This window comes from Mustela nigripes, chromosome 15 (assembly GCF_022355385.1).
Source record: "Mustela nigripes isolate SB6536 chromosome 15, MUSNIG.SB6536, whole genome shotgun sequence".
NCBI lineage: Eukaryota > Metazoa > Chordata > Mammalia > Carnivora > Mustelidae > Mustela > Mustela nigripes.
Window position 1 is genome coordinate 76,331,487 of NC_081571.1, and position 16,124 is coordinate 76,347,610.

The following is a 16,124-nucleotide window of genomic DNA, read 5'->3' on the forward strand; positions in this document are numbered from 1 at the left end:
GGTTTCCACCATATGGTAAGCCACCCTTTGTCATGGTGTTCAACCGTACATCAGATGATGAGTTCTCTGCTTTGGGAGGTGGAATCTTTGGACCCATAGGGACTATTATGTCATCTTCTGTTTTGCTGACTTTCTTGAGTTCCTCAGCTTCTCTAGGACCCATCTGGGGGCCAGTATGCAGTGCAGTTTGTGCAAACCATGCTTGGTGCTGCACACCTCGCTCACTAACAGGAAGCTCCTGCGTTAAACAGTCCAGCGCTGAGTCTGATTCACCAAGGTGGGTCTCCTTCCCTTGAGAGGCATTGGGCCAGAGATACTGGGTATGCTGTGAAGCTGCTTCTAGCAAAGTTTTTGGCTCTGCTTCCTCTCCATCTTCCACTTTTTCCTCTTGGTTATGGAATGCATAGCTCTTGTCAAAGAAATCAACATACCGTGGTCTCACTTGCTCTAACTGAGTAGGACAGAAGCTCTGCATGGGAGAGTAAAGGGTATTTAAAAATTCATATAGCAGTCCATTAGCTTGGTTGATCTTCTCCAACTTTGCCTTACATTTGGAGTCCAGTGTCCTTCTCTGACCTGTGCTATTAAATACTTGTGAAATTGATGGCTTCACAGTCTTCGAATCTACAGGTCTAGACTTCACCGAACTTTCTGTGTATGAGAATCTTACTTTGTTTTTATTTATTTTGGAATGAGTTGCAATAGGCATGTGGCAGTTAAAAGTCTCTGGAAAGGTTGTTGGTAAATCTTTTGGTAATTCTGCAGAATTTGTTTCTGCAGAAAAGTAACCCATTTCCCTTGTATCACTTCCATAATCTAGAACATCACTTTCTCTGGTTTGGTTTGAAGGGTCTTCAGCCAGTGATTTTTCTGATGTTAAGAGAGGTGTCTCTGATGTTGGGCGAGGCGTCTCAGAATCTGCACAGCATTGTACGTCGGCTTGTGTTATTAGGCTTTTCTTCATATTCTCAACATGAAATAGATCTCTTACGGGAGAGGAAACAGACTCCATAAGTGTTTCCAAGGATGTAACTGGTGGAGGTATTGCTTCCTCTGTTTTGAATTCCTTCTCTGGACTGGCGTCCGATGGGAGGCCCCGGCTCTCGTGCAGGACGGCGGCTTCTCGTGGAGCTGCTTTGTCTCCTCTCACTTCGTCTTGCAATTTAACTTCTAGTGTGCTGCTGCCGGAGCCACTGCCTTTATTAATAGAATCTGAATACTTTTCTATCCGTTCCTCTTCTGATTTCTCTTGTTTTAGCTGGGTCTGACTGAGATTCTCTGCATTTAATCTGCTTTGTGTTCTAATCCAAGGCAAAACAGACATGTGAGGGTAAGTCACATTGACAAGCTCATCTGCCACAATTTTGTCTTTCAGCATCTCTTTAATTAAGGATTTAAAACTGCCGCTCAATCTTTTCCTAAGTCTTGCAGTACCATGCCTACTAATACTAGGCATCAGTAAATTTGTTGGCTTCTTTACTTTCATAATTGCAGATTGGGGACGGAGTACCCCTTTTGCACCTGATAATTTTTTTCTGATTTGCTGTCTTTTTAAATATGAGAAAGGAAGCACATGGATAATGAAGGACCTCAGAGCAGCTGCAGGTAAAACTTGTTGGAGGTCTGCCTTTTCTTCTGTAATATGATCCTCCGTTATCCTCCTGGGACTTCCATCAAAGGGGACACCACATTCTGTTGTTTCAGTCAAAACTTTGCCAGCTCGTGAGTTCTCCAGCCCTGGAAGAGGATTCTCTGGATCTGCAGTTCCTCTGCCTGTAGGTCTGTGTCTGCTTTGCTTAACCTCAACTTGAATTGGACCCGTCGTGGGGCATGGACTAGTTCCCAGAATTGTTCCTGTAGGAAGAGTTTGTGGTTGCACCTCTTGCTCTTTATTTTGCATTTTTCTACTTTCTGAACTGCTCTGTTTTATTTTAAATCTGACATATTTGGGCTTCTGCTTCAGTTGCACGCTGAGGCTGAAATCTTGTGTCAGCTGTGGAAATGCTTCTTGACAAGTTTGTTGTTGTTGTTCTTCTCTGTCATGTTCTTGTGGCTTTTTAGATACACATCTCTTCCCAATGTATTTTGCATCCCAGGCTTTCTTTTCATCTGGTAATTTCTTCGTTGCCATTGAATGACTAACCCCTGTTGTTGATGTATCAATCTTGGCTTTTAATCTGCTGTGCATTTCCACATCGAATGGTTCAGAAATGATAGTGTCAGTGGCACTGTGAAGTGTAGCAGATATTCTTTTACCTTGCATGTTTTTTATGTTGCCTCTCGTGTCATGTTCCAGTCCCTCGCTTTCACTCAGGTTATCACATTCTGTAATATGAAGTGTTACTCCTGGTTTCTTTTCCTTCCTAATTACATCTTCTGTACTCTCTTGAGTTTTTACACTTGTTAATTGTTCACTGCTTTTATGCTCTTTGATTCCTAGTGAAATGAGCAGATTAACCTCTGAGGTCTCCATAACAATTTCTAGAAAATCTTTTTGCTTTTGTATGTTTCCATGTGGAAAGTCCCTTTTCGTTTCTGGTGAACTAGTTGGTAACTTCTCTCCACTTGAAAGTGGAAGATGGGAATTCTCTGTATTTTTTAGTTCTTCCTGCGTTTTCATTCTCCTGTTTGATTCCGCTTCCGTAGAGGAGACACATTTTTGCCAAGGTTCTGATAAAGCTTCTTTTAAAGGGGCCTCCTGCTTGGGAATATGCAGGTCAGATGTTTTTTTACTATTGGGGGCATGAAAATCTGCAATACCAATTTCCGTTGCTCGTATAATTGGGTCGCTAAGAAGCTCTTTATTCTTCCAGGTCGTTTCTATCAAGGAAGAACACGGTGATTTTAGTTGAAAAGTACTGACCATGAAAGACGGTTCTAGCTGAGGTGGGATTTTTGGTAAAATGTTTTTTTGTCCTTCATTTTCTCCGTCATGCTGCTTTATATTTTTAGTGCTGCCCGAGGATCCTCTTTTCTCAAGAGACCCCAGGTAATCAACATTCTCTGCATCTGCTGACAGAGAATGTCCACATCCTGTTACACCTGGCATGACTTTCACTAGTTTTTTTCTGGAATACTTCTTAACATAGGGAGGAATGAGCTTGGAAACATAAGTAAGATGCAAAGCCATGTCTGATAGACCTTTCCTTTGATGTGATTCTTTCTCCTCAGCATTATGCGTGCATCCTAACTTGCTAGGTTTTGAAGTGTGACATACTGTCATTTGAAATACCCACGGAGTTGGTGTTTTCTTTGACTTTCGAGATGGAACTTTGAGACTAAGTTTACTCGTACTGTGTAATGCTTTTCTCCTATTTTTCTGCCTTTTAAGGATAGGTGGAAGAAGCCCCGAGCCATATACAGAATACTGACTTAATTCTGACGAAGCGATTTGTTTCTGGCCCCCTGGCTTTACACTCTCCATCTGTAGCACCCCTTCTGCAAGTGAATCTGGACTTAGAGTTAAAACTAGAAATCTGGCATTCTTAAAAATAGCATTTTGCCCCTTCATTAAATATTTAATCTTGTTTGAATCTTTAAGCCAAACAGAATACTGGGCCTCACTGAAGTGTTTATCAGACTCTTGGCCCTTGATTGAATCTTGAGTCTCAACAGAATATGAGACGTCCACCAAATGTTGGTTTCTGTCCATATCTTGGGTCTGGGAGGAGTCTTGCATGCTGCTGGAAAATGGCTTCCTTATCAAATCCTGAGGTAGCGCAAAGTATCTGGCCATGATATCAGGCTGGCTATTAACTGATTCTTGGTTGTTAACAAATTGTTGGGCTTGACTAGTAAATCTGGTTTCATAAAATTCTTGATTCTGAGGAGGATTCTGTCCTGAAAAAGAATCTTGTGGTTGGGCAGAAATACCCATTCTAACAGAACGTTGATTCTGGATCAAGGATTCTTGAAGTCTTGAGTACAGATAAGTAATTTTATTCTCTAATGTAGTTTTAGATTTCAAAGCAATTTGATTTCTCACATTTTCTTCCAGAAGTCTGACTTGGTCCCTAGAAAGAAATAAGTGGGCAGAAGGGCATGGTGCCACATCGATATCTTCACTTTCTACAGTGATTCTAGAACTTCTTGAAAAGTTAAAGTCAGAAGAAAATACTAAATTTTTATTTTTGTTGGTTTTCATTATTGAAAATAATTTCTTGGATGAAAATTGTATTGTTTCATGTTCATTTTCTGGATACCCTCCATGGCTTGGAAAAATTTTCTTTACTTCTGAATGAAACAGTGACAAAGATGAACTAGTCCCATTTGAAGATATCATATGACTTTCACTAAAGTGACTTACTTGATATTTACTTCCACTGGTACTTGACCATATTACTTCATTTGATGTTGAAACTCTATCTTCAAAGTTACCTTCATTTTCTTCAGAGGTAAGTGATGAAGAAATTGTTCTTTCTGAAGAGTCTTTAATTCTGAATATAAGAAAACAGTATGTAAATGAGTTGTCACTTAGGACATATTTCAGATAAGAACTCTCTCTAGATTTACAGAAACCCAATATAGTATATGAAAACATAGCTCAACAGAAGGGTAAATTGAAAAGCTATTATCCACATTATAAAATAATTCATAACCTAGTTTCATTCATTCATAAATCAATACTGACAAAATGAAGTAAATTAGTTTCATTTCTCAGAGAATCAGGGATTTTTTTAAAATCTCAAAAACCCATCTGAAGTCTAATTTTGACAACAGTGAGTCAAAGTTTCAGGTTAAGGGGCACCTGGTGGCTCAGTGGGTTAAGCCTCTGCCTTCAGCTCAGGTCATGATCTCAGAGTCCTGGGATTGAGCCCTGCATCGGGCCCTCTGCTTGGCGGGGAGCTTACTTCCTCCTCTCTCTCTCTCTCTCTGCCTGCCTCTCCACCTACTTGTGATCTCTGCCAAATAAATAAAAAAAAAATTAAAAAAAAAAAAAAAAGAAGTTGCAGGTTAAGATTATAGCCTTTTACAGGGGCACCTGGGTGGCTCAGTTGATTAAGCATCTGCTTTTGACTCAGGTCATGATCTTTGGGTCCTGGGATCAAGCCCCATATGGGGCTCCTTGCTCAGTGGGGGGTCTGCTTCTCCCTCTCCTTCTATCCTTCCCCCTGCTCATGCACTTGCTCTCATGCTCTCTCTCAAATAAGTAAAATGTTTTTTTAAAAGATCATATCATTTTATAAAGAATATCAGTTTGTTTCTGCTCTCTGAAAGTTTTGACACGGATAAAAATATTCTTGTGAAAATTTAGATACAACAGAAGAAGGTCCAGTACCATAAATAAGTGTTTTCTTTAAATATATCCAGATTATTTTAATAGCTGTTTATTTCTGATCGAGAGAAAGGCCTACATTTTAGGGTAGTGCTTCTCAGCACAACTTTGGATTGGAATAATGATCATGAAAGTGGACTCTCCACCATCTATTCTACATCAATGATCAGGCTAAATTGAATAGTAATCTTATTTCCAAGTAACTAGTTTAGGAATGGGCATGAACTAGTCCTAGCATAAGGCAATGATTTTTGAAGACTTGTGGGAAAAGTTGCCCCATTTCTAAGAAAGACACAGGAAGAAATAACCTCTTACTTCCTCTGGACATTGCAGTTCTGATATTGAAACTCTAGGGGCCACCTTTCTACTCACCTCAAGATAAAACTAAAACTGAGAAAGGCAAAAGGAGAGAAAGGACCTTAATGAAGTTATTGAGCACGTTATCAACCAGTTCTACAGCCTAGTCTACCTCAGGATTTCCTATCATATGATACCATAAATTCTCTTAGAATGGCAGTTTGAATCATGGTTTCCTGTTACCTGAGAATTAAAATATCCAAACTGATAAAGGTAAGATAAACAAACATTCTGGGGAATCAAGTGACCCCAATAAAATAGCAGTGTCCAAACATAATTAGGATAAAATTTCATCAGGACAAGAATGTGATTATTCACTTTAAAAAATAGAAAAAATAGTGAAAATATAATACATAAAAAGGATTAATTTTTGCGTATTTCAGGAAAAAGAGGAAAGCTGAAATGCAAGACAGGTATTTCAGCAATGTAATACTGTGGTTTTAGACATAATAAAACAATGCTAGATAACTTTCATATGTTGAACCAACTGTGCATTCCTCGGAATAATCCCACTGGATCATAGTGTATAATCCTTTTAATATGCTGCTGGACTGGTGTGTTAGTATCTTGTTAAGGATTTTGCTTTTCTTTTTATAAGGGATTTGGGTCCGATATCTACCTTGTACATCAGTTCCACATACTCTTCATCTGGCAAGCTTCCAGGCCATCATAACTCTCCTGGTTTTCCTCCTCACTCCCCGGTAGCTCCTTCCCAGTCTCCTTTGTGGCTCCTCCTCTTCTTTCTGAACTCTTTTAGAGTATCTCAGGGCTCAGTCCTTGTTCCTTTGCCCTTCTCACAGTCCCTTTGAAATCTCATCCTATCTTACAGCTTTTAATACTGTCCATAAGCCAACAGCCCCCAAACTTATTGCCTCTACCAGACACCTTTCCCAAACCAATTATTCACTACCTCTATTAGATATCAAATCAATACCCCTAATTCAACAAATAGGAAACAATTTTCCTGATCTCCCCATCAAAATCTGCCTCACCCACTGTTTCCTTATCTGGGTTGACAACAGATGCACTTTCTACCTGCTCAGGCCAAAACTCCTAGGACTCACTTCTGCCATCCACACCCTGTCGGCTCTCCTTTTCTAAGTATGTCTGGAAACCAACCACGTCTCACCACCTCTGCTGCTGCCACCCTGCTGTCATTCACATTTCTCTCTCACTTTGGGTTACTCGGAATAGCCTGCCATCTGCGTAGGCCCTTGAGCAAATATAGTCTACTCTCAACACAGCAGGCAGAATAGTCCTTTAAAAATATCACTTCCCTCGGGGCGCCTGGGTGGCTCAGTGGGTTAAGCCGCTGCCTTCGGCTCAGGTCATGATCTCAGCGTCCTGGGATCGAGTCCCGCATCGGGCTCTCTGCTCAGCAGGGAGCCTGCTTCCTTCTCTCTCTCTCTCTCTCTCTCTGCCTGCCTCTCAGTGTACTTGTAATTTCTCTCTGTCAAAAAAAAAAATAAAAACAAAAAAAAAAAAAAAAAAAAAAAAAAAAATCACTTCCCAGAACCCAGATGTCCATCACCAGATGAATGGATAAAGAAGATGTGGTATACATATAGACCATGGAATACTATGCAGCCTTCAAAAGAAATGAAATCTTACCATTTGCAACAATGTGGATGGAACTACAGGGTATTATGGTGAGCAAAATAAGTCAATCAAAGAAAGACAATTATCATATGATATCCCTGATATGAGGAATCTGAAAGGCAATGTTGGGGGGTTGGGGGCCAGGGAAGGAAAAAATGAAACAAGATGGGATCGGGAGGGAGACAAACCATAACAGACTCTTAATCTCACAAAACAAGTTGAGGGTTGCCAGGGGAGAGGGGAGGGAGAGGGTGGTGGGGTTATAGACATTGGGGAGGGAATGTGCTATGGTGAGTGCTGTGAAGTGTGTAAGCCTGACAATTCACAGACCTGTACCCCTGAGACTAATAATACATTGTATGTTAATAAAAAAAAAATCACTTCCCTATGCAAAACTCTATAATGATTCTCCATTGTTACTTAGAGTAAAAGCTATTGTCCTTAACATGGCCTAAGAGACCCAACCATGATCTGGTCACCGATTACTTCTCGGACCCCATCCTCTATATGTCAGCCCCCCACTCCCTGCACCAGCCACACTGGCCTTCTTATGGTATCTAAAACACTCGGCACCCTCCCACCCTTAGGGTCTTTTGATTTAGTTGGTCCCACTATCTGGAATCTTCTTCTACCTTAACTGTTTGCTTAACTCCCATATCCCTTCAAGGCTTTAGTGAAAACCCACCATATATGTTACAACCTACCTCTCCTCCCCTACTTCTGGCACTTCATTCCTCTTACCCTATTCTATCTTTTGCTTTACCATAAATCCTATCATGTTTTGTCACATTATTTCTTTATTTATCCTATTGTGTTTTATTATCAGACTTTCTTCCAACTAAACCTTAAGGCAGGAATCATTGTTTTTTTTAGTTCACTAATATATCTCAAGGGCATACAGTAATGCCTGGCACATTGGTAAATATTTGTTGAGTGACTGCTCTTCACTGTAGGTTTCTGATTACTAACTTTCATCCACAACAAGCTGACCCAGACATACAACCCAACCTTTTCTTTTAGTTCAGTAAGGGGGGGAAATCCATATACACAAAACATCCATAACAGCGGCTCAGGACTGAAGGCAGAAATGGAGGGGAGTTGGTTACAGCAATACAAATAATACCCACTTAAACACTGGTTGTGTCTCCCCATTTTTGCAATGTCCTTTGTCCTTTGGCCTCTCACAGCAACCTCAACTGGTTGTGGAAATTTTTTTTTTTAAGATTTTATTTATTTATTTGACAGACAGTGCGCATGTGCATAAGCAGGGGAAGAGGCAGAGGGAGAGGGAGAAGCAGACTCCCTGCTGAGCAGGGAGCCCAATGTGGGGCTTGATCCCAGGACCCCAAGATCATGACCTGAGCCAAGGGCAGACAACCACTGAGCCACCCAGGTGCCCTGGCCTTGGAAAATTTAAAAAGAAGTCCCTGCACTCCTGGGAAAAGACTGACAGTTCTACAGCCATGGTAACAAGGACACATCAGAAATAACTGTAGATCTGTTAAACCACTCAGTGGAATACAGTCAGTATAGTCTTAAGGTCATGGTAACAAATAAAAACCAATTCCGTTTTTAAACATTTTCATCAATGATAGCACCCTTGAGGAAACACCCTTCTGAGACCAACCAATGACAGCTCCAAGCTTTGAAAGTCATACAATGGTGGCAGGCTTTCCCAAGACACTTCTAAGGCTGATGTCAACCCTGAAACAAACCATTCCCCAAAAGTGGATCGATGCACATGAGCAGTTTGCTTTGCTCACTAAGACTACACCGGGCCAGCAAGACTCTCCCTGATATCAGATAGTGAGTGGTGGTCGCATCCTTTGATGTCCGTGATGCCTTTCAGTACGAAGCCTCGGGTCTCTTCCCCTGCTCCTCCCTCCCCTCTGCCCATCCTCCACCTTTCTCTTCTCTCCCACCTCATAAGCAAGACAGAATCACGCAGTCTGATGCAGTCCACTTTGACCAGCGTGATGCCTGGGCTTCCCTCAATATTCAAGCAGGTTCACTTCAAAATAATCTAAGATGCTCTCCCAAATATGGTTCTGCCCTCAAAAATAATTCTGGTACGAGGGTAACATATTCTTGCTTTGTTACAGATATCATTTTAGCTAATCTTCATGATTTTCCAAGAGATAATTCTTCTAACTGCTATTTTGAAAGTAAGGAAATGGAGTTCAGGCTGGTGAGTTTAAGCCTAGGGCTATAATGTCATTAAAAGGCAGAACTATGACATAAACCTAGACTTTTTTAAATTAAAATTTGTGTTTTTTCACTATAATATGCTGCCCACCATAGGAGCCCTATCTCTTCCCTAATAGGTAGTCACAATTTATTGCACATACCCTGCTGTTTCTTATTTACTTGCCTCTGCTCATGTCCTGGAACACCCTCCTTATTCTCCTAACCTGCTGTCTTTTTCTAATTTTCATGCATCCTTTAAAATTCACCTCAGCGGGCGCCTGGGTGGCTCAGTGGGTTAAGCCGCTGCCTTCGGCTCAGGTCATGATCTCAGGGTCCTGGGATCGAGTCCCGCATCGGGCTCTCTGCTCAGCAGGAGCCTGCTTCCTCCTCTCTCTCTCTCTGCCTGCCTCTCTGCCTACTTGTGATCTCTCTCTGTAAAATAAATAAATAAAATCTTTAAAAAAAAAAAAAAAAAAAAAAATAAAAAAAAAAAAATAAAATTCACCTCAGCATAAGCTTCTTCATGAAGGCATCTCTAACACCCTGTGCTGGCTTAGTTATCTCCTAAATGTTTTCCTAATGCTTCTGTCACTGCATTAGCAGACTGCAAGGCAATCATCCTTTATGCATGAATCTCCTCCACAAGCAAATAAGCTTCTAGAGAACAGAGACTGTCTTATTGTTTGTATCCCCGTACCAAACACAATGTCCACTGTAGAGTAGATATCTAATGATTGTTGAATAGATTTTGATACGAGCAATTAAAATATTAATGCAACAAGAGTAGTGATGTCATCTTTAATCCCTCGCACTAGTATATCTTCGGGATGCTGATGGATTCTGACTCTATAGACAGAAAGTCACTCTTGCAGTACCTAGAGTTTACTTGGTTCACAGTAGGTACTGGAGAGAAAGGTTGGATAGGGAAGTAAGTTACTAAACCTCATTAAACTTTCCTCATTTGTAAAAACAGTAATAATACTACCCACTTAGAAGGATAATTTCAATAGTACATGAAAAGCCATTAATACAGATTGGAACAGAGCAACCATTAAAATCAATGTTAGATGCAAGTGATGATTAACTGAACTCTACATCTGTATGTTGGCTAAATAAATGTATATTTTTAAAAAATGAAAAAATAAAAATCAATGTTAAGTTGAATTACGATATCAAGTACCTGCGGTCCTCTATGCATATGGGAAAAATACTTTTCTGTAATTCAGATGTAAACGCAATTTTGCATAGCACAAAACCAATCTGTTTCACTTAAATTCAAAATATACCACTTACCTTTCCTCAGAAGATGAAGAAGTTGGACAGTTATCTAGAGATAAGAGGGAATGAAAAAAAAAAAAAAGTCAGAGCACCAATAGGAGAGGCTCAGGTTGAGCAAGTTTTATATTAAAGTATGAAATTTATAACATACCAAATTTCATGCTTTCCAGGCAACTGTCTTCCTTCTATTTCAAGGGAAATTAATAACAAATATTAGAGGAAGAATCCAAATACCAGAGTTCTATAATTCAGTAAGATATTCTTATGTATGATTTTGAAAAATAGGAAAGAAAGAAATCAACCATCTGTTCTTACCTTCTGGGCATTTGAACTACCCTTTTCTGGAAGTGTAGGCTTCTTATTAAAGGATGAACAAATCTTTATGAGTATGATCTCAAAAATAATCCCTAGGAAAATTATGAAAAAGATTGCCACCCAATCATTTTGAGTCCAGGACTCCAAAAGTTCCCACAATGTCCAAAATGTATTATCTTCCAGCCAATTCTGCCCTGCTTTTTTAAAGAAATAAAATTGCTTTGCCATTTTAATGTAATATATGAGATAGACTGATGTTTCATTCTTAAGTTTATGATTTCAGATGCCCCAAAACACAAAAAGGTGGTATGCCCATTTCATAGCCACATGCAATGCTCTGCCAGAAAAAAAATCTGGTGCTGCTTAGTGTCTTGGTCAAGTGCAGCAGGGCCTGCTCTGGGCCTGAGTAAAGGGAGTAAAGCAGAGCCTGCTCTGGGCCTGAGTAATACCACGTGTCATAGTGGGTATTCGACTGAGCTCATGTCAACTTACTTTAGCAATAATGGAAGTTCATTGATGAGACATGTATGCTGCTTTAGTAGTTTTTTTCATTTAAAAATTTTAAATCCTTTATTAATTTCACAAAAAGAAAACATAATTCTATCAACAATCCCTTAGCCAGTTGGATTATTACTACCCTGGAATTTAAAAAAATGTAGAACAAATTTGAATTAGACATAACCACCAGAAATATTGTATTTTATGCCTGTGATAAGGGAAAGATATAGTTTTGCCAGGTTTAGCTAAAAAAAAAAAAAAAAAAAAAAAGTGAAACGAAATGCTCCAGTTTGAGTTTCAGATAAATACCAAATAATTTTTTGGTATGTCTCATTGTTACTATGTAGGACATAGGACATATGATAGTTTTTCTCTTATAGGCCAGCCTGATGTTTTTTTTAATAGAATGTCTCATTTTCTTCTTTTTGCTAGAGGAGTCTGTTAGCAATGTTCCTTAAGAACCTGCTGTTATGCTAAAAACCAAGGTTAGATTTTGGAATAGTCTCCAGATGAATTCCCTTTTTGCCCTGTCTCTGGTGATTCCAAGGAACAGCTACTTCTGAGGCTTCCTAATGTCCAAATTAGCATGGAGCTGAGCCAGCTTTAAGTACTGCTCATTTTCCCTCCAAGTCTAGAGAGTAGGTGTAAAAGTTTATGGAGCAAACACAAGACAGTCTAGACTATTAAAAAAAAAAAAAAAGTGTTAATACTACCTTGGATTTAGAGTACTTTCTCTTTGAATATTAATTCTCTCTTTGTCTTTATTCATTCCAGTTAGGTTGAGGAAAGAAGTATATTCTTTACAACAGAGTTAACTCTTCAGGTCTCTTCTGTCATATTATATATAACTGAGTGAAAGAAAGATTTATTGAGCTCTTACCTTCTTGGACGATTGGAAATAATGAGCTCAGTGACACAGCCTAAGCATCGGTTTATAGTCTTTCAGTCTACCAGACCATAGCCTACAGGTATTTACAATCTTTACTTAGGTTTAACTACGATCTTGGGGTTTGCCTTTGTAAAGGATAGCTCTCCAGGGGCACCTGGGTGGCTCAGTGGGTTAGGGCCTCTGCCTTCGGCTCAGGTCATGATCCCAGGGTCCTGGGATCGAGCCCCACATTGGGTTCTCTGCTCAGCAGGGAGCCTGCTTCCCTCAATCTCTCTGCCTGCCTCTCTGCCTACTTGTGATCTCTGTCTGTCAAATAAATAAAATCTTTAAAAAAAAAAAAAAAGGATAGCTCTCCAGAATGCAGGGCAGGCACTCCTTAGCCCTTGAAGAAACTTCAATTCCTCTGGATTTTTGTAGGAGAAAGTACACCCTCCTCTCCAACCCCCCAACCCACCTACACAATCAGGGTGATTTTATACTGCTGGATTTTTCTATAGAATTTAATGCAGCTGGCAAAATACTCCATTTCTCTTGCCTGATAGCAGGCGTTCTCTAATTCATTTAATGTTAACTACTGTATTCAATATTTTAACACTTTACAGTTCCTTAGACCTTTCAGAGCTTTATGGCACTGAATTCCTGATTTGCATACCACAGACCAGCTCTGTAAGAACTGAAGTGGAACTTCTGTGTACCACTCCTGCCGATGGGCAAGAAAAGCATATCTTTCTTTAGGGCTTTGTCATGTTTGTTACCTATGCACTTGTCTACTAAAAAGGTACAGTCACCTAGTTCTCGGCGTAGACACCTCTGTTCTTTATCCCAGAAACCTCCTCTCATGTCAATCTCAAGGAAGTTGTGCAAAAGTAAGTGCTAAGCTGCATTTATTCTTAGAAATAAATATATATAAATATATATATATAATATATATAAAATATAATAAAATATATATATATATATGTATATAAAATATATATATATATAAAAAAAATAAATAAAACAGGGAAGGCTGAATGGCTCCGTCAGTTAAGTGTCTGCTTTCAGTTTGCGCCATGGTCCCGGGGTCCTGCGACTGGGTCCTGCATCAGATTTCTTGCTCAGCAAGGAGACTGCTTCTCCCTCTGCCTGTTGCTCTTCCTTTTTGTGCCTGCTAGTTCTCTGACAAACAAATGGGTAAAATCTAAGAAAAAAATTTAAAAAATATATAAAAATAAAATAATGAACACCAGAGAAACCCCATCACTAACAGTAATATAGACACTGTAAGAGAATACACCAAAAGATTGTTTAGCTTTTTAAGACCAATTATACCTACGAATGCTACATTCTTTATACTATTTGGACATTGTGAACTAGGCATTTTTTTTTATGTATCGGGGAAAAAGTCACAATAATATGGGTATAAAATAGCAACAAAAAAGCAAGGATTGCTCATAATGGTTAAAAATTCTCCCTCTGAGTATCTTGGTTCAACACAACTAATTGAAAAGTGCTCTGTGGATACAAAGATCAGTAAAAACCATTCCCTGACATGGAGTATTTAACATGTGATATGGCACAAATCTGGCAATAATATACTAAGAAGGCAGAGTGTGATTAACTACAAAGGAAGTAAGATACTATATGTATTCCAAGAAGGGATACTTGGTTGTGGTAACTCAAAAAAAAGCTGTAAAGAGGAAAAGAATTTAAGGGTCTTAACGGATGAGGAAGATTTGGTGACAAAGACTAACAGGAAAGTTTCAGGAAGAGGACACAGAAACACTTTGTTCCAAAACCTTGGACAGTCCAGGTTAACTGGAGTCACTGTGCTGTACACGTTCAGAGTATGGGGAAATGTGCTAAAAAGTTGGTAGTGCCTGTTGTGTACAGCCTTGAACTCAAGACTTTGGCCTTAATAGCCACTTTTAGAGATCCATCAACAGCTTTTGATTGAAGGTATGAACTGGTTTGTTGAAGCAAGACCACCACAAAAGAGGAAGATCAGTTAGGTTACTGTAATTATGCAGATGAGAATCGATAAAGGCCTACATAAGAGTGATTACAGTGTAAACAGAAGAGGGGATAAAATCAGACTTTGAGACTGAAAACACAGTGTTTGACAACTAAAAGGAAGCAAATGGTTTTGGAAGGGGGTAGAAAAGCTAATGGTGAGGGAGAAAGGATTTCAAGGTATCCCCACAGGTAAAGTTTGTCCTGGACAAGATTTTGGACACTACTGACATTTTTGGATCCGATACTTCTTTACGTCTGGCGGTCCTGTGCATTGTAACTGTTAGCAGCATCCCTTTCCTCCTCCTATCAGATGCTAGTAGCATTGCCACCCCATTGTGCTGACCAAGTTTCCAGAGACTGTCAAATGTCCCTCAGGGGGCAAAATCACTAGTTGGGAACTATTGGTCTAGGTAATGGTTGTGCCATTAATCAGGGGTGCCTACCAGAAGAGGTGCCAGGACAACTCTTTGACCATAATCTCAAACTCGAAGGGGCTGCACATTTTCCCTGCAAGATGTGGAAATCTGTGAAAAGCAGCTGGGACCTTTTCACAAATGTTTATTTCAGCCTTACCCAGCTCACTCCTATCTCTCTAGGAGTTCTATGTTCCCCATCCCTGACTAGGTACACAGGTCTCAAATGACAAGCCCTTTCATCAATCAGGAAGTTTCCTACAGGCCCCTCAGGGAAAATAATCAACTTTAAACCTCGTTAAAGTTGATTTAAAATAACTTTTAAAATAACTATTTAGGGGTGCCTGGGTGGCTCAGTGGGTTAAGCTGCTGCCTTCGGCTCAGGTCATGATCTCAGGGTCCTGGGATCCAGTCCCTGCTGAGCAGAGAGCCCGCTTCCTCCTCTCTCTCTGCCTGCCTCTCTGCCTACTGTGATCTCTCTCTGTAAAATAAATAAATAAAATCTTTAAAAAAATAAATAAATAAAATAACTATTTAAAATAATCAACTTTAAACCTCTATATTATCTCTATATTTGATTTAGTATCTTTGGTCATCTATATCATGCCTATACTTTAATTTGCAAACTGGACTATAATAACTATATAACCTGGTTAATAATCTTTTAAATCTATTTTTTCATTGTACTTCTGTATTACAGTCTGCTCTATAGTAAGTTTTCCTTTCCACATTCCCATTAGTTTTACTTCTGATTTATGGTATTAGTATTTCCCAATTGATTTATACTAGTTTATACACCATTATTCTATTTGTCAGCTCTGGATGTTTTTAACATGTTTATATTTTGACAACAGCACTGTTTTAAAGTTCTGAATGCTAATCAATGATTAAATATATGCTATTTTTAAATATTAGGCCTCATTTGAGAAATTTAGTTAAAAAGTAACTATTATATACTAAGTTATACAGAAAATTTGATTTCATAGTTTCATTCTATAATATAAAACAATTTAGACATTGTTATCTAGGCTTCTGTTCTTTATGCACTACTTAGAAAAAATTAACAAATAATTAAAATCCATTGACTCTATCAGAGAAGGAAGAATGAGAGACCTCAAAAACCTGCATGGCTTGGGCCACCCTGAGGTTCTCTGTAGGGCCTAATAATAAAGCAGTACAGAAGCCAGGAAAAAGAGTTAATATCTTACTATAGAAAACTACCCTTTCCGGGACGCCTGGGTGGCTCAGTGGGTTAAGCCACTGCCTTCGGCTCAGGTCATGATCTCAGGGTCCTGGGATCGAGTCCCGCATCGGGCTC

At 39.4% G+C, this 16,124-nt stretch overlaps 1 protein-coding gene across 1 annotated transcript in view; it reads right to left on the bottom strand.

Annotated features, from left to right (window-relative positions):
* CCDC168 (coiled-coil domain containing 168) overlaps positions 1 to 11,239 on the bottom strand; it is a 28,480-nt gene extending 17,241 nt beyond the window's left edge. Inside the window, exons 1-4 of the mRNA XM_059377797.1 lie at positions 11,012 to 11,239; positions 10,848 to 10,881; positions 10,712 to 10,745; positions 50 to 4,436 (exon numbers count right to left, since the gene is read on the bottom strand). Coding sequence (XP_059233780.1) covers positions 50 to 4,436; positions 10,712 to 10,745; positions 10,848 to 10,881; positions 11,012 to 11,239 — 4,683 coding nt within the window. The remainder of the gene's footprint in view (positions 1 to 49; positions 4,437 to 10,711; positions 10,746 to 10,847; positions 10,882 to 11,011) is intronic.
* Between the last annotated feature and the right edge of the window lie 4,885 nt (positions 11,240 to 16,124).